At 28.3% G+C, this 25,379-nt stretch overlaps 1 protein-coding gene across 1 annotated transcript in view; it reads right to left on the reverse strand.

The window, feature by feature from the left end:
- Window positions 1-10,128: 10,128 nt before the first annotated feature.
- LOC127279696 (uncharacterized) overlaps window positions 10,129-25,379 on the reverse strand; it is a 100,307-nt gene continuing 85,056 nt past the window's right edge. Inside the window, exon 4 of the mRNA XM_051302232.1 lies at window positions 10,129-10,591. Coding sequence (XP_051158189.1) covers window positions 10,242-10,591 — 350 coding nt within the window. The 3' untranslated portion in view covers window positions 10,129-10,241. The remainder of the gene's footprint in view (window positions 10,592-25,379) is intronic.

A 25,379-nucleotide genomic window follows, 5' to 3' on the forward strand; every position in this document is an offset into this window, starting at 1 on the left:
AAAAGTTAACTAAATCGTTTCTTTAATTCCATAATATCAGGGCATTTACTACATTCACCCAAATAGCAATTTTCATCAGGGTTTTCGCATACAATTTGTCGTAGGCAATCTTTGTAATTATCTAGAATCAAGTCGGAATCTGTAGTGAGATTCTTCAAATTGACAGAGTCAATCATCAACTTGCAATTTTGGTGTATTGTACAGACGCAGACCGAATGTGTACCACTAGCACGAGCAAGAATACAATCCTTTGGTCGAAGTTGTGCGAATTTACTAAAACTTACCTGACAATCAGGATTCTTTTCATTATAAATAAAATAAAGGCCTTTTAAATTGGCAAGAAGAAGTCGCTCCTGGATCAGTTCTCTGCCCTTGTCAATTTTCACAGACACAACATCCTGTTATTTTCTTCACTATTATAAAATTCATAAATTCGTATCTTAGTAATTTCTGGCAATGATTTACCCTTCCTAGCAGTTGTTTCTCCTAAAACACCATTTAAACCTTTCAATTCTTTTCCAATTTAGCAAAGTACCTGGAGCAGTTGAATTCACGAGAAATTTGACTTATTGTCCACGAATCCAGTACTGTAATCAAAATTGATAACCTCAAAGGGTCATTAACTTCGAGAGAAGAGAATTTATCTTTCAATCCATTCAACATCTTCCAAATTCATTTTCCTGCATGCCGCACAAATTTTAGCAATATCCGGAATTTCTGGAAATTTTCGTTTCAAACTACTCGAAATATGACGCAAATCTTTTCCTATAGGAGGTTTTAAATTTTAAGGATTGCAGCATCTGTCAACATGTACGCTGGGCATATTCACAATAAATACGGTAGGCACAAAATGTAGAAATTAAAATTCCAGAATTTTCAAGCCAAAAAATATCTAGTTCCATTGGAAAATGGAAGAAATTTTCAGACCTAATTATAAGATGTATGCTATTGTACTTCATTGTAAATTTTAAAATATTCTACACGTGAAAATAATTACAAGCAGTTTGAAAAAAGTGGAAATATTTCCGTGAATTTTGATGAAGTTTTAAATTTTTAAACAGCGACATTAAAAATTCCCGAGTAACAAGTTTTAAATGAATCCAATGAATTTTTGAAAAGTCGTCCGACATATTGGATTCTCTATTTTAATTTTTGAAAATATGATAAATATTCCCTCGTTTGTGGAATTAACTATATATAAGGATGAAAAGAATTTTGGTGAAGTTTACGTTTATGGTCAACGCTTTAAAAAAAGAAAATTTCTTTTCAAATTATCATGATTTTTTGTTTAAAAAAAATTTTTGCAACATATTTCAATTAACAATTTTTAAACAAAAAATGTGTGAGCAAATTTTTTTTTATAATTTTCTAAGTAAATAATATTTTTATTATTATTATTATTTATAATAATATTTATTATTATTTATAATAATATTTATTATTATTTATAATAATATTTATTATTATTTATAATAATATTTATTATTATTTATTTCATAAACGTTGAGCACTTCACTTCACTTCACCAAAAAAAGAACATTTTCAATTTTATATATTTTCATTTTGTTTAAAATCTTTGAAATAAAAAATTCTATAAACCTTTTTAAATTCTATTTGTAGTTTTTATTTCTTCTTTTTCTCTATTTAAATACAAAATTCCACAATTTGAAATCAAATTATTTTTCAGCAGTTAGATATTCTTTTATATTCGAACAATATAACCATTTAACGATATCAAGAATTCAAAACTGTTGATTCTGATAGGTGTAAAATGTTTTGAAAATTAATTTTGACGTTTAAAAAAATGACAATCATCTTCAGATCGTCTATTACGACAGAATCAACAGGTGTCAATTATTATTTTAAATATTTGATAATTAAAAAATTTTCCGTTTTATTACCGGTTTATTAAAAAAATTTCGGTATTTAAGTCCCAAAAAATTCACAAATGAATCTCTAAAAACTATTTTTAATTCACTGTAGAGGACATCATATTTCTATTTGGTGACAAAATATTTCAATTAAATTTTGCAAAATTCCGATAATTAGATTAATTTAATAATTTTTTAAATAAAATATTTTATTCACAATACGGTTTTAATCAATAAAGAATGTGAAAATACATAAATGAAAATACTGCGTTAATAAGAAGAAGATATAGCCTAATAAATAATTGCTAATGTTACGGACGGATTTCCGTAATTTTAAAATTTTTTTTGTTAACTATTATTTATTAAAAATAATATTTATTTAATTTAATTAATGTTACAACTATTTGTCAATTATATAACAACTGCATATACAACACAAACACACACACACACATATTTAAGTTTCTGATACTAGAATATTCAAATAATATTTCTAATTACTTTAACAACTATTTATAATTTCATTTTTTTTTTATTTATTTAATTTCTATATCAACGGTTATTTCGCAAATGATGTCAGATTATTGAACTCAATATTGCGAAATAATTTGAACTAAATTGTCAATCGATTTCGCTGATTGTGGGACTTACATATATAAAAGTTGCCACATTAATTTGTAAAATTGGGAAACATAAGAAATCATAAAGGTAATTCAGGTAGTTGAACCAATTACGCCACTAATAAAATGCAAGTTTGCTAAAACTTGCATGGAAACAACGAGGTGTTGATTGCAAAATCAACCCTCCCACAACTTAAAATTGTATACCAACAGGGTGTGATCGTTGCCATCGAATTATTCTTCGAGAAGCCTTATTTTGTTTTTCCCGCAAAAAGGCGGATGATTATTAAGTTTTACTCCCACTGAGAGTGGTTGAGGTTCTGTTTGTTCCCCGTAGTAAGGGTTGAAAGTGTTGAATTTATCAATAAAATACGAGTGTATATCCTACAATTAGTGAAAAATATTAAATTATAAAAAAATCGTTTAAAAAAAACAAGAGAAGAAAAATATAAATATCCAATTATCAAAGAGCCATAAATGTTAAAAGTGCAAATTACATTTAAAATTCAGAAAGTGATTCTTTAATTTTTTTTTACAACAATTGTTTATATCTCAAAATTAACTATTTGGAAAATTCAGGTTTGGTGAACCCAAACTTCTGAATTTTTAATAAGCGGATTTTTATAATATTAAAATAATTGTTTTCAAGTCAATAAATATTACAATTTTAGAAAAAAGACATTTATAGAGAACAGAAAAAGGAAAAATATACTTCCGCATGTTTGAGAATCATATATAAAATATACGAAGGTCAGATTCTCAAGCGTTCAAAAGTAATTAGATACTTTTCGGTATCATTTATTTTACTATCATTTTGGTGAGTTTCTCTGGATTTATATACATTTATATACATAAAACATACACTATCACACTTACTTCAAAAACACGAATTATTTTCTTGTTGTTAAAGTCATTTCTTTTAATATTGAACTCTTTATTGTGCTTGCAATAAATGATATTTTGTAAGACTTGATTTTGTTAATCAAGTAGCTTAAAGTAAATATAATTTAAATTGTAAACCTTTTCTATTAAAAATCAATTGGGAAACTAAATGTAAACTGTTTGGGGGTTGAATGAATAAATGTAATCTGGTTTTATGTTAATTCAAGTTTCGATTTATTTAATCACCTTTATATGTTTTTATCTCATTTCTTTTCGTTAATCATTTTCAATAAAATACCGTCTATTCGGGTTTATGGAATAAATAATATTTCTAAGTGACAGTCCACTACCTTTTTCTAACTTGTTTAGCGAAGAGCAATTTACGCGTTCCAAATAAGCGGAATTTTTAAATAATAAAAATTGGTTTTCTTTCTAAATATTTATTATTTCTTTTTAAATTAAAACACAGGCCTACAGATTTTAGACCCAGAAACCGGAATAGTCATTTCCGATGTAATTTATCACGCTAAATCCAAAAATGACAAGCAAATTGCTCTATCACGTCAGCATTTTTAGATATTCTAACCTAAAAGTGTAAAAAATGCCGTTTTTGGCAATATTTGATACTCTATAAAATCGACAAAATTTTTGTTTAATCATTCGTCCAATTTTTTTTCTCTGAGATACAGCCATTTGCGTTTTACATTGCATGAACTAAAATCTCATTAAAAAAGAAAAATATATTGCGAAGTACTCATGGCACTGAAAATTGTTACTCAGGGGGTTTTAAAATCGCTAATTACGAATGTGATATCAGATTCAAAAATCTGACATTCAATTCGTAATCAGCGACCCTAAAAAACCCCAAGTAATGAATGACAAGCGAATTCGGTAAATTTTTTACAAAGTGTCCGCCATATGGGATTCGACATTTTGAAATTCAAAAATCTGACGTCAGATTCGTAATTAGCGACCTCAAAAATCCCCGAGAAATAAGTTTCAGTGATATGAGTACTTTGCAATTTATTTTTCTTTTTAAAAGGGATTTTAGTTCATGTAGTGTAAAACTTAAATGGTTGTATCTCAGAGAAAAAAAATTGGATTAGATCGAACCTAGAAAATTTTGAAAGGAGAAATATAATACTTTCTTTTGAAATTTGGACCAATGATTAAAAAAATTTTTTGTCGATTTTATAGAGTGTCAAATATTACCAAAAACTTCATTTTTCACGCTTTTAGGTTAGAGTATCTCAAAATGTTGACGTGATAGAGTAATTTCTTTGTCATTTTTGGATTCAGCGTGACAAATTACATCGAAAATGACTATTCCGGTTTCTGGGTCTGACAAAATCCAAAATTTTGTAGGCCTGTGTTATCTATCTTTTTATTTTTGTTTGTTAATTAACATCCGTCATTAACAGCTAAGATTAAATATTTGCAGAATTTTTTGAATTTTTTTAGAATTTTAATGTTGATAATATTAAATTCGAAAATTTTTCCGCACACCATTCGAAAGCTTACATTTTTCTGCAAATTTTAAGGGGTATTTGAACCTTTTTGGGATTGAATATAAAGTGGGCAGTATGAGTGTAAAACTGAGAAAGAATGACCCATAATTATCCAGAGAAATCAACTATTGCTGAAATAAGCGATAAAACTTTCGAATCAGCGTCTAGGGTTTTTCTTCTATTTTTCCTGCTTCGTTTGTGTCCTTCTACTGGGTTGATTTCCAATAACATCCTAAAAAATATTTTGTTCTTTAAGTTTTTGAGATCAGTCAAATTTTACTATTTGAAACATGTTTTTGTAATTACCTTTGAATAAACTCCAATGTTAATGATTTTTTTCGTCGTAATTATAGCCATACGTATAATGGCTTAAAGAAAATAGAAGTAAACCTTCCAACAGGCTGTCCGACTTAACCAGAATGGTATTTTCAACCACCACAGACGTTTGACAATTTCCCTGGTAAATTGACAGATCTGTAATGTTAAATTTCCAATTTTATATTTTTATCTTTATTTCCTCATTTGTAGCTTCTTTATTCTGAAATTTCAATTAATAATATACAATAAGTAAAAAATATTGTTATTTAAGTGCTTAGAAAAAAACTTACTATCAATATATAGAGATCAGATTCCTTAAAAAATGCTAAAAGGAGCTAAATAAAGCCAACTGTTTTCGGATACTGACTTTTTAAATTTTCCGATTGTGTTTTAATGTCACTCAAGATGGACTGAATATTTTTTATTTTTACATTCATATTATTGGAAGATTAAAAATGGCCGCTTTGTTTTTCGGTATAGAATATGAAGACGACAGTATTTCTTTCCGACACCGCTCGCCTCTACTCGATACTTGAAATTTAGTTTCCCCGACAAGAATTATTTAATGCAAGAAAGTTTGTTGTGACGCGTTTCGACACAGAATTTAATGTCCTCATCAGATACATTTCTGTAAGGATAAATGGTTTTAAAATTTGTTCCAAAACATGAATATTTGAGAAACATTTTACACAAAATAGATACCGACATAGTCACGTCTGTTTCACTTAGTTATTAACATATGTATTAAATTTTTTTTATATTTATTATGATATTAATTAACTTTTTTCATAGTTTTACGGATTTGAAAATGAGAATGTTACCCTTAACGTCAAAACTTCAACCCCCTCTACTTTCTACAAATATTTTTTTAATGAGTTTATATTTTAGGGATTTATTACTATCATATAGGACAACAATTTACCAAAGTATGAAGCCAATCCCAGAACATTGACTTTTTGGGCTGGGGCGATTGAAAAAGAATCTCTCGTATAGAGAGTCTAATATTCACAAAGGTTGGTTCACAAAGCGTATATTACGAAATATTTTTTATGAGATTACCTGTAAATAAATATAACTTAGCTTTTCAACATCAGTTTTAAAGTTAATTGAACTATTTTCTTTTAAGATATAATACATTTCTATTATTTTTCGTTTGCGTACATTTTTATCAGGGATTAAAATTTTAACCTCGTTAGATGAAAAATTAAAATGATGTTTTAATTCTGTTGAATGTTTACAAAGGGTAAATTATTTTCAAATTTATTTATAGTTTTAAAACCAACTTTAATATTATATTTATTAAAAATTCTAATTAAAGTACCTGAAAATTATTTATACACGGAAGTGATACAATGTTTGAATAGTTTAAGTTTTTTTCAGTTTTATTAGTATTATCGTAATATTCAATTATTATTATTATCTTATAATAATCTTTGTATTCATTCCTTCCGTCATTCATTCACATTTTCTTAGCACTTGAATTTTCACATTATTATTAGATTATATATACATATATACCTTTGCTTTGATAATTAGGGTTCTCAAGGGTTTCTACCTAAAATTTGTTTTGTCAAAACAGCCTTCGGTTGAGGGTTCGTAAGATGGTCGATGACCTTTTAAATACTGTCCTGTAAGGCGAAGTTGTGTCCCCCAATTTACTAGCCCGGCCCGAACAATCACCATGTGGTTATATGTACTGGAGAATAAAAAGCAAGAAGAAAATTTTTGGTGCCAGCACCTTTGGATTAAATCGGTTTAAAACACATCATGTAAGTTTATTGAATTGAACTAAAATTATAAAACTTTTCAATATTAACATTTATTATTATTGGATCAATATATGCTCGTAATCGTGAACTTCTGAGGAAAACGAATATGTCAAAATAAATTAAACAATGTTTATATTTAAGAATTTGATAATTTTATTAAAAAACTCATTAAGCGTCGTAAAATAATATTGTCATTAAGCCCGAGAACGCCACACAGACCCCCGCTGTAATTGACTTACTCGAGGTCTGAGCCCGGGACAGGCCGATAGAGTGAGGGTATACCACTTCCCTTTTCAGGACCCAATCCGTGATCGCTCGATTTGTCCAAACAGACTTGGGTTGAGGGAAATTTTTTTTATTATTGTATATGAGAGATTCTTTTTCAATCGCCCCAGCCCAAAAAGTCAATGTTCTGGGATTGGCTTCATACTTTGGTAAATTGTTGTCCTATATGATAGTAATAAATCCCTAAAATATAAACTCATTAAAAAAATATTTGTAGAAAGTAGAGGGGGTTGAAGTTTTGACGTTAAGGGTAACATTGTCATTTTCAAATCCGTATAACTATGACAAAAGTTAATGGATTTTAATTTATCTATAATGAATTTTATTGCATTTTTCACGTACTTTTCAAAAATCTATACGAAATTTAAAAAAAATAATTTTTAACCCCTTTTTTTTCAAAATCAACCCTTATTTTTCGATTTTCACCCCTTCGGGTATTTTTTTTTTTTTTTTTTTTATTTTCATTGGAAAGCTGAGGTTTTTTCCGATGAGCTATGTAAATATGAAAATGGGACAACAATAATTTTGTGAGTAACAGAATATTAAAGTAGGCGGTGCCGATAAGGGGTGTACCTGGAGATCATCTTTGAGGATTTAGATAGGCACCGCCTAATTTAATATTATGTTTCTCACAAAATTATTGTTGTCCCATTTTCATATTTACATAGCTCATCGGAAAAAACCTCAGCTTTCCAATGAAAATAAAAAAAAAACAAAAAAAAATTCCCGAAGGGGTGAAAATCGAAAAATAAGGGTTGATTTTGAAAAAAAAGGGGTTAAAAATTATTTTTTTTAAATTTCGTATAGATTTTTGAAAAGTACGTGAAAAATGCAATAAAATTCATTATAGATAAATTAAAATCCATTAACTTTTGTCATAGTTATACGGATTTGAAAATGACAATGTTACCCTTAACGTCAAAACTTCAACCCCCTCTACTTTCTACAAATATTTTTTTATTGAGTTTATATTTTAGGGATTTATTACTATCATATAGGACAACAATTTACCAAAGTATGAAGCCAATCCCAGAACATTGACTTTTTGGGCTGGGGCGATTGAAAAAGAATCTCTCATATGCAATATAGATGATAACCGTTTAATCCCCGTAAGTGAGTAGTGTCGCTAAAAAAAAGCTTCTAATAGTCTCAAGTAACTTAACTTGATTATTATAAATAAATTTTGTAAAATTAAATTTTTTTTTCGTTAAATGAAATCTACCATTCAAACTTCCCGCTATAGGAACAATTTTTCCAATCCTATTGGAAAAGCGGCGTTAGAACACAATTTCGTAAGAAGAAAAAAAAATTTTTTTACCGAAGGTGTAAATGCACCTTAAAACGTTTGTATACCTCACCGATTCCGAGTATACTCCAATGGTACACGACGCAAGTATACTCGGGATTGGTGAGGTATACAAACGCCTTTATTTTTTATATTGAAAACAGTGAAAAAATTTGATTTAATTTTGGAGAGATCCTTTTGTAAAGTCAGTCTATGGAGAGAAATAAAAATTTTATTTATTTTAGGAAAGCTCTTTTGTAGCCACATTTTTTTGCAAGTTTTTGTAGAATATGTTTGTGTACAGTCAGTTTCTAAAGGTTCGAATATTTAGCATTTGTTTTATTAATATACAGTAACTATGTGTAGAGTCCGTCAGATAAGAATAAATTTTCATTAATAAATTATTTTGTAGAATTAATTGTATATAATCGGTCTGTAAGTAATCAGAAAAGGTTGAACTGGGTCCCTGCCATATTGCCACAAATCGAACTGAAACCTGACCGAGCTTCGTCAACTTTTCGGTTTCCACAATCCGCCAGGGAAAATAAAAAAAACGATTTTTTTGACCTAAAAAAGTTAGGAAACCCCTTAAGGGATATGTTTTAATAAAAATGTTATACATTATTAATAAGTATAAAATAAAAATAGATAACGATTATGTAGGTACATATGAAATAATAAATATGCCGACAGAGCAACGATTGTTTATGAGAATTGCAAACCGCGTTAAAGTGAAACGAATTTTTAGTACATGAAAACAAAAAATTCGAATTTTACAATTATGGGTTAAAGGAATTAAAAATGTCAAAGTATATCTTGTTAACCCTTGCGTGCCTGAGCTGGATCCCTCGGACCCAGGCAATTTGCTTTTTCATCTACTTCTATTTAAGAAAATTATTTTTTAGAATCGTTATCAAATTGGAGAAGCTGATGCTGATTTGTAATCAGCGACATCAAAAAACCTAAGAATACTCAGTAATACTTAAATTACAGTTAATTACTTTTTTGTACTGTACACTCATATCCGCCTTGTCAAAAAAGGTGTCACGACGCGACTTTTTGTCGGCTATTTATGTACCTTGGAGTGTCAAAAGATTAAATATTTTTTATAATTATATTTGCAAAATATTACAATTATAATTTAGAATTGAAATATTGAATATCCTGCTATTATATCTTGTTGTTTATAGAATTTAAGTAGCTGGGTCTCTAGGACCCAGCAGAGGCACTCACGTTAAAAAGTGAACCCAGGCACGTGAGGGTTAAAAAACTTTTACTCTTTTCACATCTTACATTCGTTTAAATTAATTAATTATCTTTGGAATTTGATGCTCTATCTAAGATAAAATAAGATATTCTGGTGCATTATTACGAGTAAATTACAATAAAAATGTAGCGATCGTCAAAGTATGTTCCGTATAATTCATGATTCTTTTCACAGTTGTTCAATTCACATTTTATTATTGCACTTTAATTTTATCATATATTATAATGTATGCAACAAAATGCATCAACCGCAAGCTTACTCTTTCATCATGACATTTTAACCTTTAAGAGATTTTTTAAAAAAATTTACTATATTTTAAGATCTTAGTTTTGTAATGTTTATTTTAGAAATGTTTAAATAGAGAAATTGAGTGTAACAGTACTATGTAACAAGACAAAAGGATAATTTATTGTCTTCTTGTTATCGATTGTAATTTTTAAATTCGTGGTTTGTATGTTAAGGTAACATGAAAAGTTTGTACATCTATTTCTGTACAATCTTGAGGTCCTACAGTAATATTTCGTTCTAAAGAATTATATTTTTTTTCTGTTGTAGCATCTTCCTTTTTGGCAATGCCTTCTGATTGTTGGTTCACTAATACACTAGCTGAACTTAATTTTATAGTTTCTAGAGAATGAGATTTGCAGGTTTCTATAGCTCGAATTTTTACACCATTCTCTTTGTTTTTTCTTGATGAACTACGATGTAGATGACATTTTTCTTTAGACGATGTTTTGCGAAGACATGATCTTTTAATTGAATCAGTACTTACACTAAGTCCTGTAGCTGAAACAAAAAAAATTTTATTTTGTGTTAAAAACAATTGTCAAATTGTATATTAAGTGGGGAAACTCGTGAAAAATGCATTTTTTCAGAAATTTTTAAAAAACTGGTAAAGTTTATTGAATTAAATACCTTATACCTTAAATACCTTAAAGTATAGCACACCTTAAAGTACACAATAAAAGCTTTATAAAAAAAATTTTTTTAAATATATTGTATCTTTGATTTTACGCCGTGCAGCCTACTGGTCACAAATCTTGTAACTTTCCAGTGGGCACCGGGACGTCTAAAAGACGTCTTTTTTGTCCGCGGACATCCTGATAATGTCTCGAAGACATCATAAAGACATACAAAGGACTTCTTTAAGACGTTCTATGTCTGACCAGAAGACCGTCTAAAAGACATCCGAAAAGGATGTCTAAAAGACATCTAAAAAAGACGTCTTTAGGACTTAGAGATTTTTTTTTCATCAGAATTTTTTTTAAGTTAAAACACATTAATTACACAGCCCCACAAAAAAAATGTCATGTACTTTTGACCGGAATACCCTTACCCTATTTATTTTGACGCGCTGACAACGAATCCGAAGTCCGTTTTGCTCCATCACGTCAGGATTTTTTTCTAACCTCAAAAAACATGTCGGATTTTGAGAAGTAGGCGATTTTTTTAAAAATTGATGTATTAACTTCAAACTTGGTATCTGGGGGTTTTTTGTGTCGCTGATTACGAATCTGAAGTTAGATTTACAAAATCAAAAATTTGAAGTAAATCTTAAAATTTTTTCAAAATTCGTCCGCCTTATTGGATCTGCCATTTTTCATTTTGAAAATCTAACTTCAGATTCGTAATCAGCGACACAAAAAACCCCCAGATACCAAGTTTGAAGTTAATACATCAATTTTTTAAAAAATCGCCTACTTCTCAAAATCCGACATGTTTTTTGAGGTTAGAAAAAAATCCTGACGTAATGGAGCAAAACGGACTTCGGATTCGTGTTCAGCGCGTCAAAATACATAGGGTTAGGGTATTCCGGTCAATAGTACATGACACTTTTTTTTTGTGGGGCTGTGTTATTTATTATCTTACTTCAATTTCGACTTTATTTTGATTTTTGTTTTATTTGTACACGTTTATATAGAAACCAGGAAGGGAAAAATCCACCCGGACATGGGATTGACTCCGCGATACATTGGGTTCAAACTCTACGCCTTAAGCATCTGAGCCAACGGAGACAGACAAAATCCTTTACAAAGTTTACGAACTTATTTCACCGAGCTCTGGAGTGAATTTAAAAAAAATTTTAAGGTAACTCAAATTTTCCAGTGGATTATGTCTCTGGGTGGTACTAGAATGAAAATAAACGTTAAATCAAAAAAATCCACTTGGCGTTTTTGGCGAAACTTTTTTATTTAATTAAAATATAATATTGAAATGTTGAAAAACAATTTTTTTTCGTGAGTTTCGTTCTAAAATATGTCAAAAATCACAAAACGCAAGATCAACGAGCACTTCTCCGCTTAATAAAATTTTTTCTAGTAATTACAAATTTAAATAATTTTCATATAAAAGCTATACAAAACGAATAATTTACATATCCTAGAAATTGTTTTTATGCGTTACTTACATTTTTAAAAATGTTCTTCTTTAAAATAAATTTGAGGACACGATGACAAAAAGAAGATAGACGTTTTTTTATAATTATTAAAATATTATTTTATTGATTTTTTAATTGATTTTAACACTTCTCTATGCTCACATATTATCAAATTCATATCGTACTTAATTTATTTCATAGTTTAAAAACATTTTATGTGCTATTTGCGAAAAAAAAAATTTTATTGCAAAACAACGCGAAAAAAAACTTGGCAATTTTTTCGAACAGTCATGTACATAAGGCATGTGATTTTAAATTTTGAAAGATAACTGTAAATAATTTATAAAAGGAAACTAAAATTTTTGTTTTGGTGTCGGTCGGTGTTGGTCGATTTAGAACTTAATATAATAAGAAGGAAAGGATATGCGGAAAATAAAAATCGCCATAACTTTCAAAAAAATGAAATTTTTTTGCTCTATTTAAAATAGTGACGTATTTTATTTGGAATTAGCGGAAAAAAAATTGCAAAATAATTTTGTTGCTTAAAATAACGCCAAAAAAAATTTGGCATTTTTTTCGAATAGACATGTATGTATAGTATGTGATTTTAAATTTTGAAGGATAACAGTAAATAATTTATAAAAGGAAACAAAAATTTTTGTTTTGGTGTCGGTGGGTGTCGGTCGTTTTAGAACTTAATATAATAAGAAGGGAAGGATATGACGGAAAATAAAAATCGCCATAACTTTCAAAAAAATGAAATTTTATTGCACTATTTAAAGTAATAACGTATTTTATGTGCAAATAGCGGAAAAAAATAAAAAACTGCAAGAAAATTTTATTGCAAAAAAACACGCCAAATAAAATTTGGCATTTTTTCGAACAGTCATGTACATAAGGCATGTGATTTTAAATTTTGAAAGATAACTGTAAATAATTTATAAAAGGAAACTAAAATTTTTGTTTTGGTGTCGGTCGATTTAGAACTTAATATAATAAGAAGGAAAGGATATGCGGAAAATAAAAATCGCCATAACTTTCAAAAAAATGAAATTTTTTTGCTCTATTTAAAATAGTGACGTATTTTATGTGGAATTAGCGGAAAAAAAATTGCAAAATAATTTTGTTGCTTAAAATAACGCCAAAAAAAATTTGGCATTTTTTTCGAATAGACATGTATGTATAGTATGTGATTTTAAATTTTGAAGGATAACTGTAAATAATTTATAAAAGGAAACAAAAATTTTTGTTTTGGTGTCGGTGGGTGTCGGTCGTTCTAGAACCTAATATAATAAGAAGGAAAGGATATGACGGAAAATAAAAATCGCCATAACTTTCAAAAAAATGAAATTTTTTCGCTCTATTTAAAATAGTGACGTATTTTATGTGGAATTAGCGGAAAAAAATTGCAAAATAATTTTGTTGCTTAAAATCACGCCAAAAAAAATTTGGCATTTTTTTCGAATTGACATGTATGTAAGGCGTTTTAGAACTTAATATAATAAGTAGGAAAGGATAGGGTAACTGTGGGTATTGCTGTGCGTGATGGTATTACTGTCATTTTAAAAAAATTATTATTATATATAATTTATAAATATATTTTTTTTCAAAATGATTACAAAATTTATTATAAATTTTACTTAATGGAATAGTCAATAAAAATGTGCATTTCATTAATTGGTTATTTAATTATTTATATTTAAAATTGATTATGATTGAATTCCATGAAATTATCAAATATGGCTGCCGTGAACACTTATTCGGAAGCGTTAATATTTTCAATATTTTCAATAATATACACAATTCAGTGTTATTACTTAATTAAGTATGCTTCAATGTTATAAAAAAATACTAATTTATCTTTATATTATTTATTTATAATTAATATTTTTTATAACTGTATTACCAGCAATAATTTCACTGCTTGTTGGCATTACTGTCATTTTTAAATACGTTAACTGCGCAACTCGCCGCAAAGGTAACCTTATCTTTTTGTTGACGTTTCTCTAACCTCCATTCTCATAGACAGCTTAATTAATTAATTTCTAGTTAACTTTAGTTAATTTTTAGTCGTGTGTAATCAAAATAGTTAAGTAAAAAGAAAAATGGATAGTGAAGAAAAGAAAAATGAACGAAAAAGACAAGAATTTCGTATTTAAAAGAAACCTTAGCTCTCGCTCTCGAGGAACTTCGACACGGGAATTCTTCTGACATGCGCAGCTCGACATGCAGCTCGATTTTAACAGTAATGCCGGCACAGTAATTGCCGTTTTGTTAGTAATTACCGCACAGAAATACCGAAATTTTAACAGTAACACATGCATTTGCCATTATTTTTTAAATGGATGTTTTAAATAAAAAAATGGCCAAACTAATCTCGAGTTTAATGATTAAGTAAAATTTAATAATTAAACTTTTATCTACAATTGGAATAACAACATTTGATGTATTTTTGAGGTTAAATTGAGCTTTGCAAAGTTAGCATATACAAAAAAAGCACAGTTACCCTATAACGGAAAATAAAAATCTCCATAACTTTCTAAAAAATATAATTTTTTCATTCTATTTAAAATAGTGACCTATTTTATGTGCTATTAGCGAAAAAAAATAAAAAATTGCAAAAAAACGCGCAAAAAAAAATTTGTCATTTTTTTCGAATAGACATGTATGTAAGGCATTTGATTGTAAATTTTAAAGGAAAACTGTAAATAATTTATAAAAGGAAACGAAAAATTTTGTTTTTTTCCGTCGGTGTCGGTCGTTTTAGAACTTAATATAATAAGAACTAGAGATATATTCCTCGCTCGCTAACGCTTGCTTGGTTGAAGTTTTACTTTTTTTTCTTTACGTATTGTAGTTTATTCATATGTATATTTATTTTTTGTTTTAAATTATTATTGCATTATAAATTATAATAATTCAATTTTTTTAATTATTAAATTACTTTTTAAAAAAAATTTAATTTAATGTACTAAAAGAAATTTTATATGTCTGTTGACCTAAACTCTGATTTTATTCTACAATAATTATTGTAAATTGTTTCTCTTTTTTCAATTGCTACTAAATGCTATGTAAGGAAAACTGGTGAGGGCCTTACCACTTTCCCTAACGAGTACCCTACTTTTTAAAATTATATAGTATTCAAATTTGTAAATCTAAAAATATATTTTTAATTCAATATAATTAATTAGTATTTTTAATTAATTATTTAATTAAATATATAATCGAACTGATCCTCGTATTTATTAAAGCCAAAACGAATGTTAAATCGTTTTAGCGATCACCGTAATCAATCATTTTAAAATCTAAGTGTTATATCTTCGGAAATGTGCATTGATTGAGTGCATTTGTGTATGATTGGGAGTGAGATGAGATGCTTTATTCTTTGTTTTTTTGTAAAATTGTCAAGAATTTATAATTAAAAATTCAAATTTTATAAATATTTTTAAAAAAATTTTATGGTGTTGCTGTTATTGAAAAATTATAATACAATGTAATGAATATGAACATGAAACATCAATTCAAAAAACAAGATTTATTGATTCATTATATCGAAAAAAATAAAGATATATCAAATTTTAAATTATTATTGTTTAATAATAATTAAATTCTTAAATCATAACAAGTCTTATTTGTAACAAAGTCATTTGCGACGCCATAATTTCAGTCATGTATGAAATTATTGACATTTTTTTCATTTTCCATTTCCATTTTTTAATATTATATAATAAAGGAACCCAAGCAGCACGGTGTTTCCCTTCAACATCCCTTGAATATCACCGTATAATATTCCCATGATTTTCTAAGAAAACCAAAATATATATATATATATCCAAGTAATATTGAGGGAATATTCCAGTGATATGGATGAAATATTCCACGGTTATATTAAATTAAAATTTTTTTTAATCTTCCTCATTATTCAAATAACAATCTATAACACAATTCCATGATTTCAACACTTAAAAAAAGTGGTTCATTTCATGACAATATTTAGCTTCCTCATCTTGATTAACAGCACTTATACTATTAGTTTTAAAAAATTAAATTTTTTGTGAAAAATAATGCCAGCAATTTAATTCTGACAAAAATCAATTAAAATTTCTATATAGGAAAAATTTATTTAAAATAATTCAATTAAAAAATAAGGAGAAATGTAAAAAATATCGAATTAAGAAGAAAAAAAATTGATAAAGATGGTCAGTTAAAAAATAAAATAAAATTTAAGGAATATCGTAAAAGTATTAAAAAAAATTGAAAACGATGTGATGTTAAAAATTAAAGATGAGGAAAATGATAAACAATTACAATAAAAAAATATCGACAAATGTAGAAGATATTGGAAAATGAAGAAATAAAATTGCAAAATATTGAAAAATGTAAAGAATATCGAGAAAATTGTAGAAAAAGAATATTAGAAGCCAATAATAATATTAATTCAAAATGTTGGAAGTTAGCAAATAATATAGTAATTTTTCAGAATAAAGTTAAGACAACAAACAACAAAAAACCTTTTAAATATATTGCAATGACCAAAGATGAAGATAGAATTACAGAAAGTTTTTTAAGAAATTTGGATGTTATTTGTCAATTTTGTACAGCTAAGCATTTTCTTTCAGAAATGTCAAAGGATAAAAAGTTTAGTACATGTTGTCATAAAGGCAAAGTTTTGTTATCTGAAGATCCATTATACCCTGTAGAATTAATGGAAATAGTATGTGGTCAAACTGCAATTAGGGTAACGGCACCAGTGAAAGAACATTTAAGGAAATGCATACTTTTATCATTTATTATTTTTGAATGCAGTTATTGAAAATTTTTTTACCAATTTTTTTTCGATAGCTAATTAAGTGTAGAATGCGAAGGTCATATTTAATTTTCATAAATATAAGATGTTAATTAAAATTTTAATTAATAAGTAAAACATACCTATTTCACCAGTGAAAGAACAAATTGTCTAATGAAAGAATTTTCTGCATCCAGTGAAAGAACGATGTGAAATATATATTTAAAATATATTTAAAAAATATATTAAAACATAGATAAAGTAATAAAATGTTTGTAATATACTAAAATAAAGGTAAATTAATGATAATTATGAATATTTTTTAACTAAGTTTGCAGAATCTTATTTTTAATTGAAAATGCATTTATAACCTACAATCAATCATCTAGTTGCAATTTATTTTGACAATATTATTGTAACCTAACAGTGTTAACCTATTTGATTTTGTCATTTTTTTGTTTGACTTCAGACTATTCGTTGAAGGTGTTCCTTCATTGGATTGCATTGGAACCAGTGAAAAAACATTTCTGTTCTTTCACTAGTAAATAAAAAAAAAACCCCAATGACGGAATTTGCTTTTCTTATGGCAAATTAATATTTTATTAGCTTTTAAATGAAAAGAAGTATTTCTAATACACAAGATAAATTTAGTTTAAAGAAGACCGACGATTTAAGGCAGTTTAAATTAGTTAAATGTGAAAAAAGAAATAACGTGTCAGAGAAGAGTTCTTATTGTTGAAGATAAATTTGCAACACAACATTTAAAAAATTTTTTTTTTATAAAATTTACGTGCACACTTGGCTTCAAGTAGATTTAGGTTTTGCAAAAATGGTGACGAAATCGGGAAGTGGCATGTTATTCTTCTTTATTTAAAGGTTTAAAAAACGTAAAGACCAAAATCTTAGCTGATCCTTTTCTCAAGTTATTGTCAAATTAAAATTTTTTTAACGAAATTTATATAAGATAATAAGAGAATAATTATTACACATTAGTTTAATTAAAAAATTTAATGTTTTAGTAACAATTAACTATCTTAAAAATAACAACGAAGATATTTTTCTTAATTATTTTAGTTTTAATTAACAAATTTAACACATTGGAATCATTGACAATTTTCTCAAAGGTGTTTTGAAGAGAACTCGATTACTGCTTTTTTGAATCGAATTAAATAGGTAGGATCGTCAATCAAATTAATTTTGTAACGCTCCCAAAACTTTAAAAATTCTCGGTGAATTGATTCACCAGCCTGTTCTGACCACAAATCTAAACCACGATTTCCTAAAAAACTCAAACTTTCTTGAATGTGTGATACTGCGACATGAATTTTTAAAGTTTCGGTAGCTTCCGTACCTCTAAGCACACTTGGTTTCAAGTAGATTTAGGTTTTGCAAAAACATCACACATTCAAGAAAGTTTGAGTTTTTTAGGAAATCGTGGTTTAGATTTGTGGTCAGAACAGGCTGGTGAATCAATTCACCGAGAATTTTTAAAGTTTTGGGAGCGTTACAAAATTAATTTGATTGACGATCCTACCTATTTAATTCGATTCAAAAAAGCAGTAATCGAGTTCTCTTCAAAACACCTTTGAGAAAATTGTCGATGATTCCAATGTGTTAAATTTGTTAATTAAAACTAAAATAATTAAGAAAAATATCTTCGTTGTTATTTTTAAGATAGTTAATTGTTACTAAAACATTAAATTTTTTAATAATAGATAAGAGTTATATCCTTCCATAGTTTATTTAGTGTTTGTATAATATATGATCTTGGGAAGGTAAATTTGAATAAAATTCAAAAGTGTGTCGTTAAATTGGCGACGTTTCGTTGGCTAAGGTTTGCCAACCTCATTAGGCTAGAAATTTTTTATTAAAACATATAGATTACACTTCAATTTTTATAAAGGTCCGACAGTGCTTATTTTTATGTAAGTTATCAACAATGACATACCTAAATTAGTTAGAACATATGCTAACACGTCAAAATAAATTAAACATTGTCAAAATTATAAAAAGTTAAAAAATAAAAAATAAAAACTAAAAAAAAAACTAAAAAAATCGTTCCACACTTATAGAAATAAAATTTCAAATATACGGAAGTCATATTAGACCGGCAGTTCACTGTCAACTGAAAGAAATTAGAATTTATTGAAATTATAGAGTCAAGATAATATATTTGTAAATAAAAGAGAAGTCAATGAGCTGAAATGTAAACATCGTTTGAAATGAGAGACAAGTTCTTTCTCATGGACACGAGACCATGTGTCTAAGTAAAGGAAAGAATGTTTTGTTTAAGGTGAAAATATCTTCCTTCCTGTTAATAGTAGAACGATTTGTTTTTATATGAAGCATTTCAGATATTCGTCTTTTTATAAAATTAGGTTCATTATCCAACCTTAGCCAACGAAACGTCGCCAATTTAACGACACACTTTTGAATTTTATTCAAATTTACCTTCCCAAGATCATATATTATACAAACACTAATTAAATTTTTTAATTAAACTAATGTGCAATAATTATTCTCTTATTATCTTATCTAAATTTCGTTAAAAAAATTTTAATTTGACAATAACTTGAGAAAAGGATCAGCTAAGATTTTGGTCTTTACGTTTTTTAAACCTTTAAATAAAGAAGAATTACATGCCACTTCCCGATTTCGTCACCATTTTTGCAAAACCTAAATCTACTTGAAGCCAAGTGTGCGTGTTAAGGGGGGAACACCAGTTGTAACTCAAAAAATAATGCTTTTTTCAAGAATATTTTCCAAAAGAACAATGAATCTTTTTAAAGAATACTATTTATTAGTTAAAAGTACATGTAAAAAGCTGTAATTTAAAAGAAAAAAAAATTTTTTTAACAAAAACTTTTGGAGATATGAGCCATTGAAGTGGCGTCTTAAGAAAAAAGGCGAATTGCGGTGACCAGCATTCTGCAAGTATACTTCGTCTGAAATACAAAAATGAAATTGATTTACATTTATTATAAGATTATCTAGTTCGTGATCGAAGGATTAAAAAAAAAAAAAAATTTGACAAAATGGCGACCTGTCAAAGTCAAAAGTATGATTTTCGTTAAAAAAATACGGTCGATTTTCAGCTATATAAAAAAAAGTTTTGCATAAAAAAAAATCCTTCGATCACGAACTAGACTTATATGTGTAAATGAAGCACACTAAATTTTAAATAAATCCGTTTAATGGTATTCGAGTAATCGTGGTCACCGACTTGGAAAATTTTGTTTCCAAGTTACAAAGAGTCATCGATTCCTGGACCATATAATAACTCTTCCGCAGTGGTTGCCGATTCTAAAATGCCAATTTGTTGCCATCTGTCGTTAGGGTCAGGTATGGCTGGCCACCTTGTATGATTCCACGACACATTTCTAAATATGTATACTTTAAGAAAATGCACAAAAAAAATCGATTTTTCGAAAGTTACAACTGGTGTTCCCCCCTTAACTCTCTAGGTATCTTAGATACTAAAGACGTAAATTAAATAAGGAACATAAAAACATATAATTTATAATACCAAATTGCTTATTACACTAATTAGAATGCAAAACATGAAATTTGTTCCTCAAGTCTTTAAAATTTGTGGTCAAATTTACCATAACACATATTCATTACACCGTCCGACACGATTTTTCACACACGAAAAAATCAATGATTTTCATAAACTAGGACCAAAAAAAAGATACCCGTGTCTGGCCGTTTTGCTATATCAGGTCATTTTTTGCTTTTAGGGGTAAAAACAGCCCTTAAGGGGGCGTCTACTTTATCGGGTCAAAAAAGCGATTTTTTAAAAGTTGTCTTAACTGAAAGTACAACTATCAGAGAATATGCTCTTAAAATATTACGTCAAAATACAAAGTATTTTTCGAGTTACAGCTTGTAGAACGCAATAAAGCGCGTGGCCTGGCGCGCGACTCCACTCGCAGTCTCTAATACTTTTCATAATTTGTTGCGCTTATCTACTATTATACCAACCATTAAAATTACCATTTATCAGTAAAATGTCGTCTTATCCAAGAGCTACCCATACACAAATAGTCGTTCATCGAGGCCGCGAAAAAGACGTAAGTTTTTAATAAACAGCACTTACATGTTTTTCAATCTTTAAACTCGTTGTTCTCAAAACACTGTTTTTGTAGTTTGTGTATACGATAGACAAAAATCTATTCAACCAATTAAGGTCTACCTGGGCTTGTTATGAAGATAAAAAGTGTCTCTTCTGTATGAATTAAATTTGTTTTTGATAGAGTTACATTTAGTGCTTTCTTTTAAAAAAAATGAAATTTTTTTTTACAACCCTAGGTTGTACGCAATGGGAAAATTTCAGCAGCGAGGCGTTATATATATGGCGTTTATTTTATTATTAAATTCTATTTTCATTTAATCAAAAATTATATTTCAAAGATTTAAATATATAAGAAAACATACACTAAATCTCGCATCGATTTATTTAAATATGTTTGAGAAAAAAATTCCTGAAATGTACGCATTTTTTTACCTTCTAAAGTAGGCGCCCCCCTTAAATGAAAGGTGATAGGAAATCTTGTACAAATTAATAATTTTTTATGAAACCTGGTATCTCGGGGTTTTCCAGGTCGCTGATTACGAATCTGATGTCAGATTTTCAAAATTCAAAATGGCGGATCCAATATGGCGGTCGAAATTTATAAAAATTTACCAATTCATTTGAAAGTTGTTACTTAGGGGTTTTTTGGGTCGCTGATTACGAATATGATGTCAGATTTAAAAAATTCAAAATGGCGGATTCAATATGGCGTTTGAAATTTATAAAAAAATAATATTCTCAAAAAGCAGAATTTCTGATAATAGTTTTGTTTTGTACCGTACAATCCGTATTTATTTTTAAGAATGAATGCCCACATTAATGTTGAACCAATATGTTCATCGTTACATTCAATTAAGTACCTTTTTAAATATTGTTATAAAGGAAATGATTGTGCTTTAATTGAAATGAAATCTATTTTTAATAATAAAATTACAGTCGAAAAAAGGAATGCAATCATGATAATAGTGAAGTAAATAATATGGAGTATGATAAAATAAAACAATATGTGAACACAAGATATGTATGTCCTTCTGAAGCAATGTATGGAATATTAGAATTTAAATTGCACGACATGTCACATACGCAGTGGCGGATCCAGGGGGGATCAATAGGGTCATGACCCCCCCTGGAGCAAAATATTTGTATTAAAAAAAAGGTCACACAAAGGTGGTCGACGGACGTCGATCATCTATGGATGACCCCCCCCTGGAGTAAGTTCTGGATTCGCCACTGCACATACGATTTACAGATTAGCTGTTCACAATGAAAATGAACAAAATGTATATTTCAAAGAAGGTTCAGAAGAAATTTGTTTTAATAAGAATGTAAATACGACACTGACTGCATGGTTAGCTTTAAATAAGACAGATATAGGAGTAAGAAGTTTATTCTATTCGGAAATTCCACAACATTATGTCTTTAATAAATGCAGTAAGACATGGAATAAAAGAAAGATGTCCAAAAAGCCTATCATAAGTAGAATGTATGTAGTTAGTGCACGTCAACGTGAAAAATTTTACCTAAGATTATTACTATTATTATTGCTTGTGAAATACAATATCTAACAGCAATATGCGAACTTTTTGCCTACATATGTGTATATCATAATCCAATTAATGCCCGCGAATTATACGATAAATATAAAATGCATTTTTATTTTTCTAAAATGCAACCTGAACAAGGAGAAATATGGGCTCTACAAATAATCAATAACATTTTAACTATGAATACTTTTTCTCTACAAGATTTCAATTTACTAACATTAGATAATGAAATACATTTTCAAGAGTCTTTTTCAAATTGTAACTTACATTCATCTATTAATAATATAAATACTTTAACCGAAAATTAAAAATATATATTTGATTCTATCACAGATGCCATTTATAATAATAATGCAAATAGAAATTTTTATATTAATGCTGCTGCAGGTTGTGAAAAAATATTTGTTGACTCTTTTAAAATTGTCACCTATTTTATAAGCTATTAGAAGAAAAAAAAATTGCAAAATAATTTTTTTGCAATAAATCGCGCCAAAAAAGAATGTGACATATTTTTCGAATAGACATGTATGTAAGGCATGTGGTTTTAAATTTTGAAGAAAAACTGTAATAAATTTATAAAAGAAAACGAAAAATTTATTTCGGGTGTCGGTCGGCTTCGGTCGTTTTAGAACTTAATATAATAAGAAGGATATGAGGGAAAATGAAAATTTCATCATCGAAGCCTTTAGCGACGTAATAATTTGTGTATTAATTTATAAAAATAATACATGCGTACATTTTTTTATAATACACACTAATACATTTTACTTAAAATTTAAAAACACTTACATTCATTCTAGCCTTAACCCATTAACGACCGCCAGGACGAAAAATTTACCTTCACTTAGCAGCTGTTATTTTATATGAAAAAATAATTCAAAAAATTCAGGATAGCCCATTTCTAACGTAAAATTTATCGCTCTTTTCGATTTTAAAGTCCAACTTTAATTATAATTAAATCCTTAATATTTATAACAATTTTATTGCAAAAAAACATGATTTTCTGCAAAAAAATTTTTATTCAAAAAATATTTTGACATGGAAAACCACAGTTGAATTGCTCCGAAACCCAAAATATCGCGTCCTCGAATACCCAGTTACAAAACTATATAGTTGTGAATTTTAAAATTTAAGATAGCGGACGACAAAATGTCGATTTTCCACAAAAAAAGATTTAAAAAATACTATTTTGCAAAAAATAATATATTGATGAATTATTTTTATTTCTGCACAATATACTTATGTTTTTTGGGTCACTCAACACGAATACGGTATAAGTTATCAAAAATTCAAAATGGCGGCTATTTTAAATCCGCCATTTTGAATTATTGAAAAGTAACTTCAGATTCGTAACCGGCGACCCCAAAAAACCCCGAGTAACAAATTTCAGATAAATCCATTGAGTTTTTGAAATAATTGTCCGCTATATTGGATCCGCCATTTTGAATTTTTGAAAACTTATACCGTATTCGTGTTTAGTGACCCAAAAAACATAAGTATATAGTGCAGAAATAAAAATAATTCATCAATATATTATTTTTTGCAAAATAGTATTTTTTAAATCTTTTTTTGTGGAAAATCGCCATTTTGTCGTCCGCCATCTTAAATTTTGAAATTCACAACTATATAGTTATGTAACTGGGTATTCGAGGACGCGATATTTTGGGTTCCGGAGCAATTTAACTGTCGTTTTCCATGTCAAAATATTTTTTGAATAAAAATTTTTTTGCAGAAAATCATGTTTTTTTGCAGTAAAATTGTTATAAATATTAAGGATTTAATTATTATTAAATTTGGACTTTAGAATCGAAAAGAGCGATAAATTTTACGTTAGAAATGGGCTATCCTGCATTTTTTGACTAAAATTATATTTATGAAAATGTATTATTATTGAAATACATTCTTATAATATTTTATTTGAGGAAATGTGTTTCAAAATATTTATTAACTATTAATTTTAACGTCCTAATTACGCTGTTATAAAATAAATTTAATGTAGGATCTGGAATGTAGGATCTGGAATGTAGGATCTGGAATGTAGGATCTGGAATGTAGGATCTGGAATGTAGGATCTGGAATGTAGGATCTGGAATGTAGGATCTGGAATGTAGGATCTGGAATGTAGGATCTGGAATGTAGGATCTGGAATGTAGGATCTGGAATGTAGGATCTGGAATGTAGGATCTGGAATGTAGGATCTGGAATGTAGGATCTGGAATGTAGGATCTGGAATGTAGGATCTGGAATGTAGGATCTGGAATGTAGGATCTGGAATGTAGGATCTGGAATGTAGGATCTGGAATGTAGGATCTGGAATGTAGGATCTGGAATGTAGGATCTGGAATGTAGGATCTGGAATGTAGGATCTGGAATGTAGGATCTGGAATGTAGGATCTGGAATGTAGGATCTGGAATGTAGGATCTGGAATGTAGGATCTGGAATGTAGGATCTGGAATGTAGGATCTGGAATGTAGGATCTGGAATGTAGGATCTGGAATGTAGGATCTGGAATGTAGGATCTGGAATGTAGGATCTGGAATGTAGGATCTGGAATGTAGGATCTGGAATGTAGGATCTGGAATGTAGGATCTGGAATGTAGGATCTGGAATGTAGGATCTGGAATGTAGGATCTGGAATGTAGGATCTGGAATGTAGGATCTGGAATGTAGGATCTGGAATGTAGGATCTGGAATGTAGGATCTGGAATGTAGGATCTGGAATGTAGGATCTGGAATGTAGGATCTGGAATGTAGGATCTGGAATGTAGGATCTGGAATGTAGGATCTGGAA

The sequence above is a fragment of the Leptopilina boulardi genome, unplaced genomic scaffold, assembly GCF_019393585.1.
Source record: "Leptopilina boulardi isolate dan_hultmark-lab unplaced genomic scaffold, ZJU_Lbou_2.1 LbouV2_222, whole genome shotgun sequence".
Taxonomy (NCBI): domain Eukaryota; kingdom Metazoa; phylum Arthropoda; class Insecta; order Hymenoptera; family Figitidae; genus Leptopilina; species Leptopilina boulardi.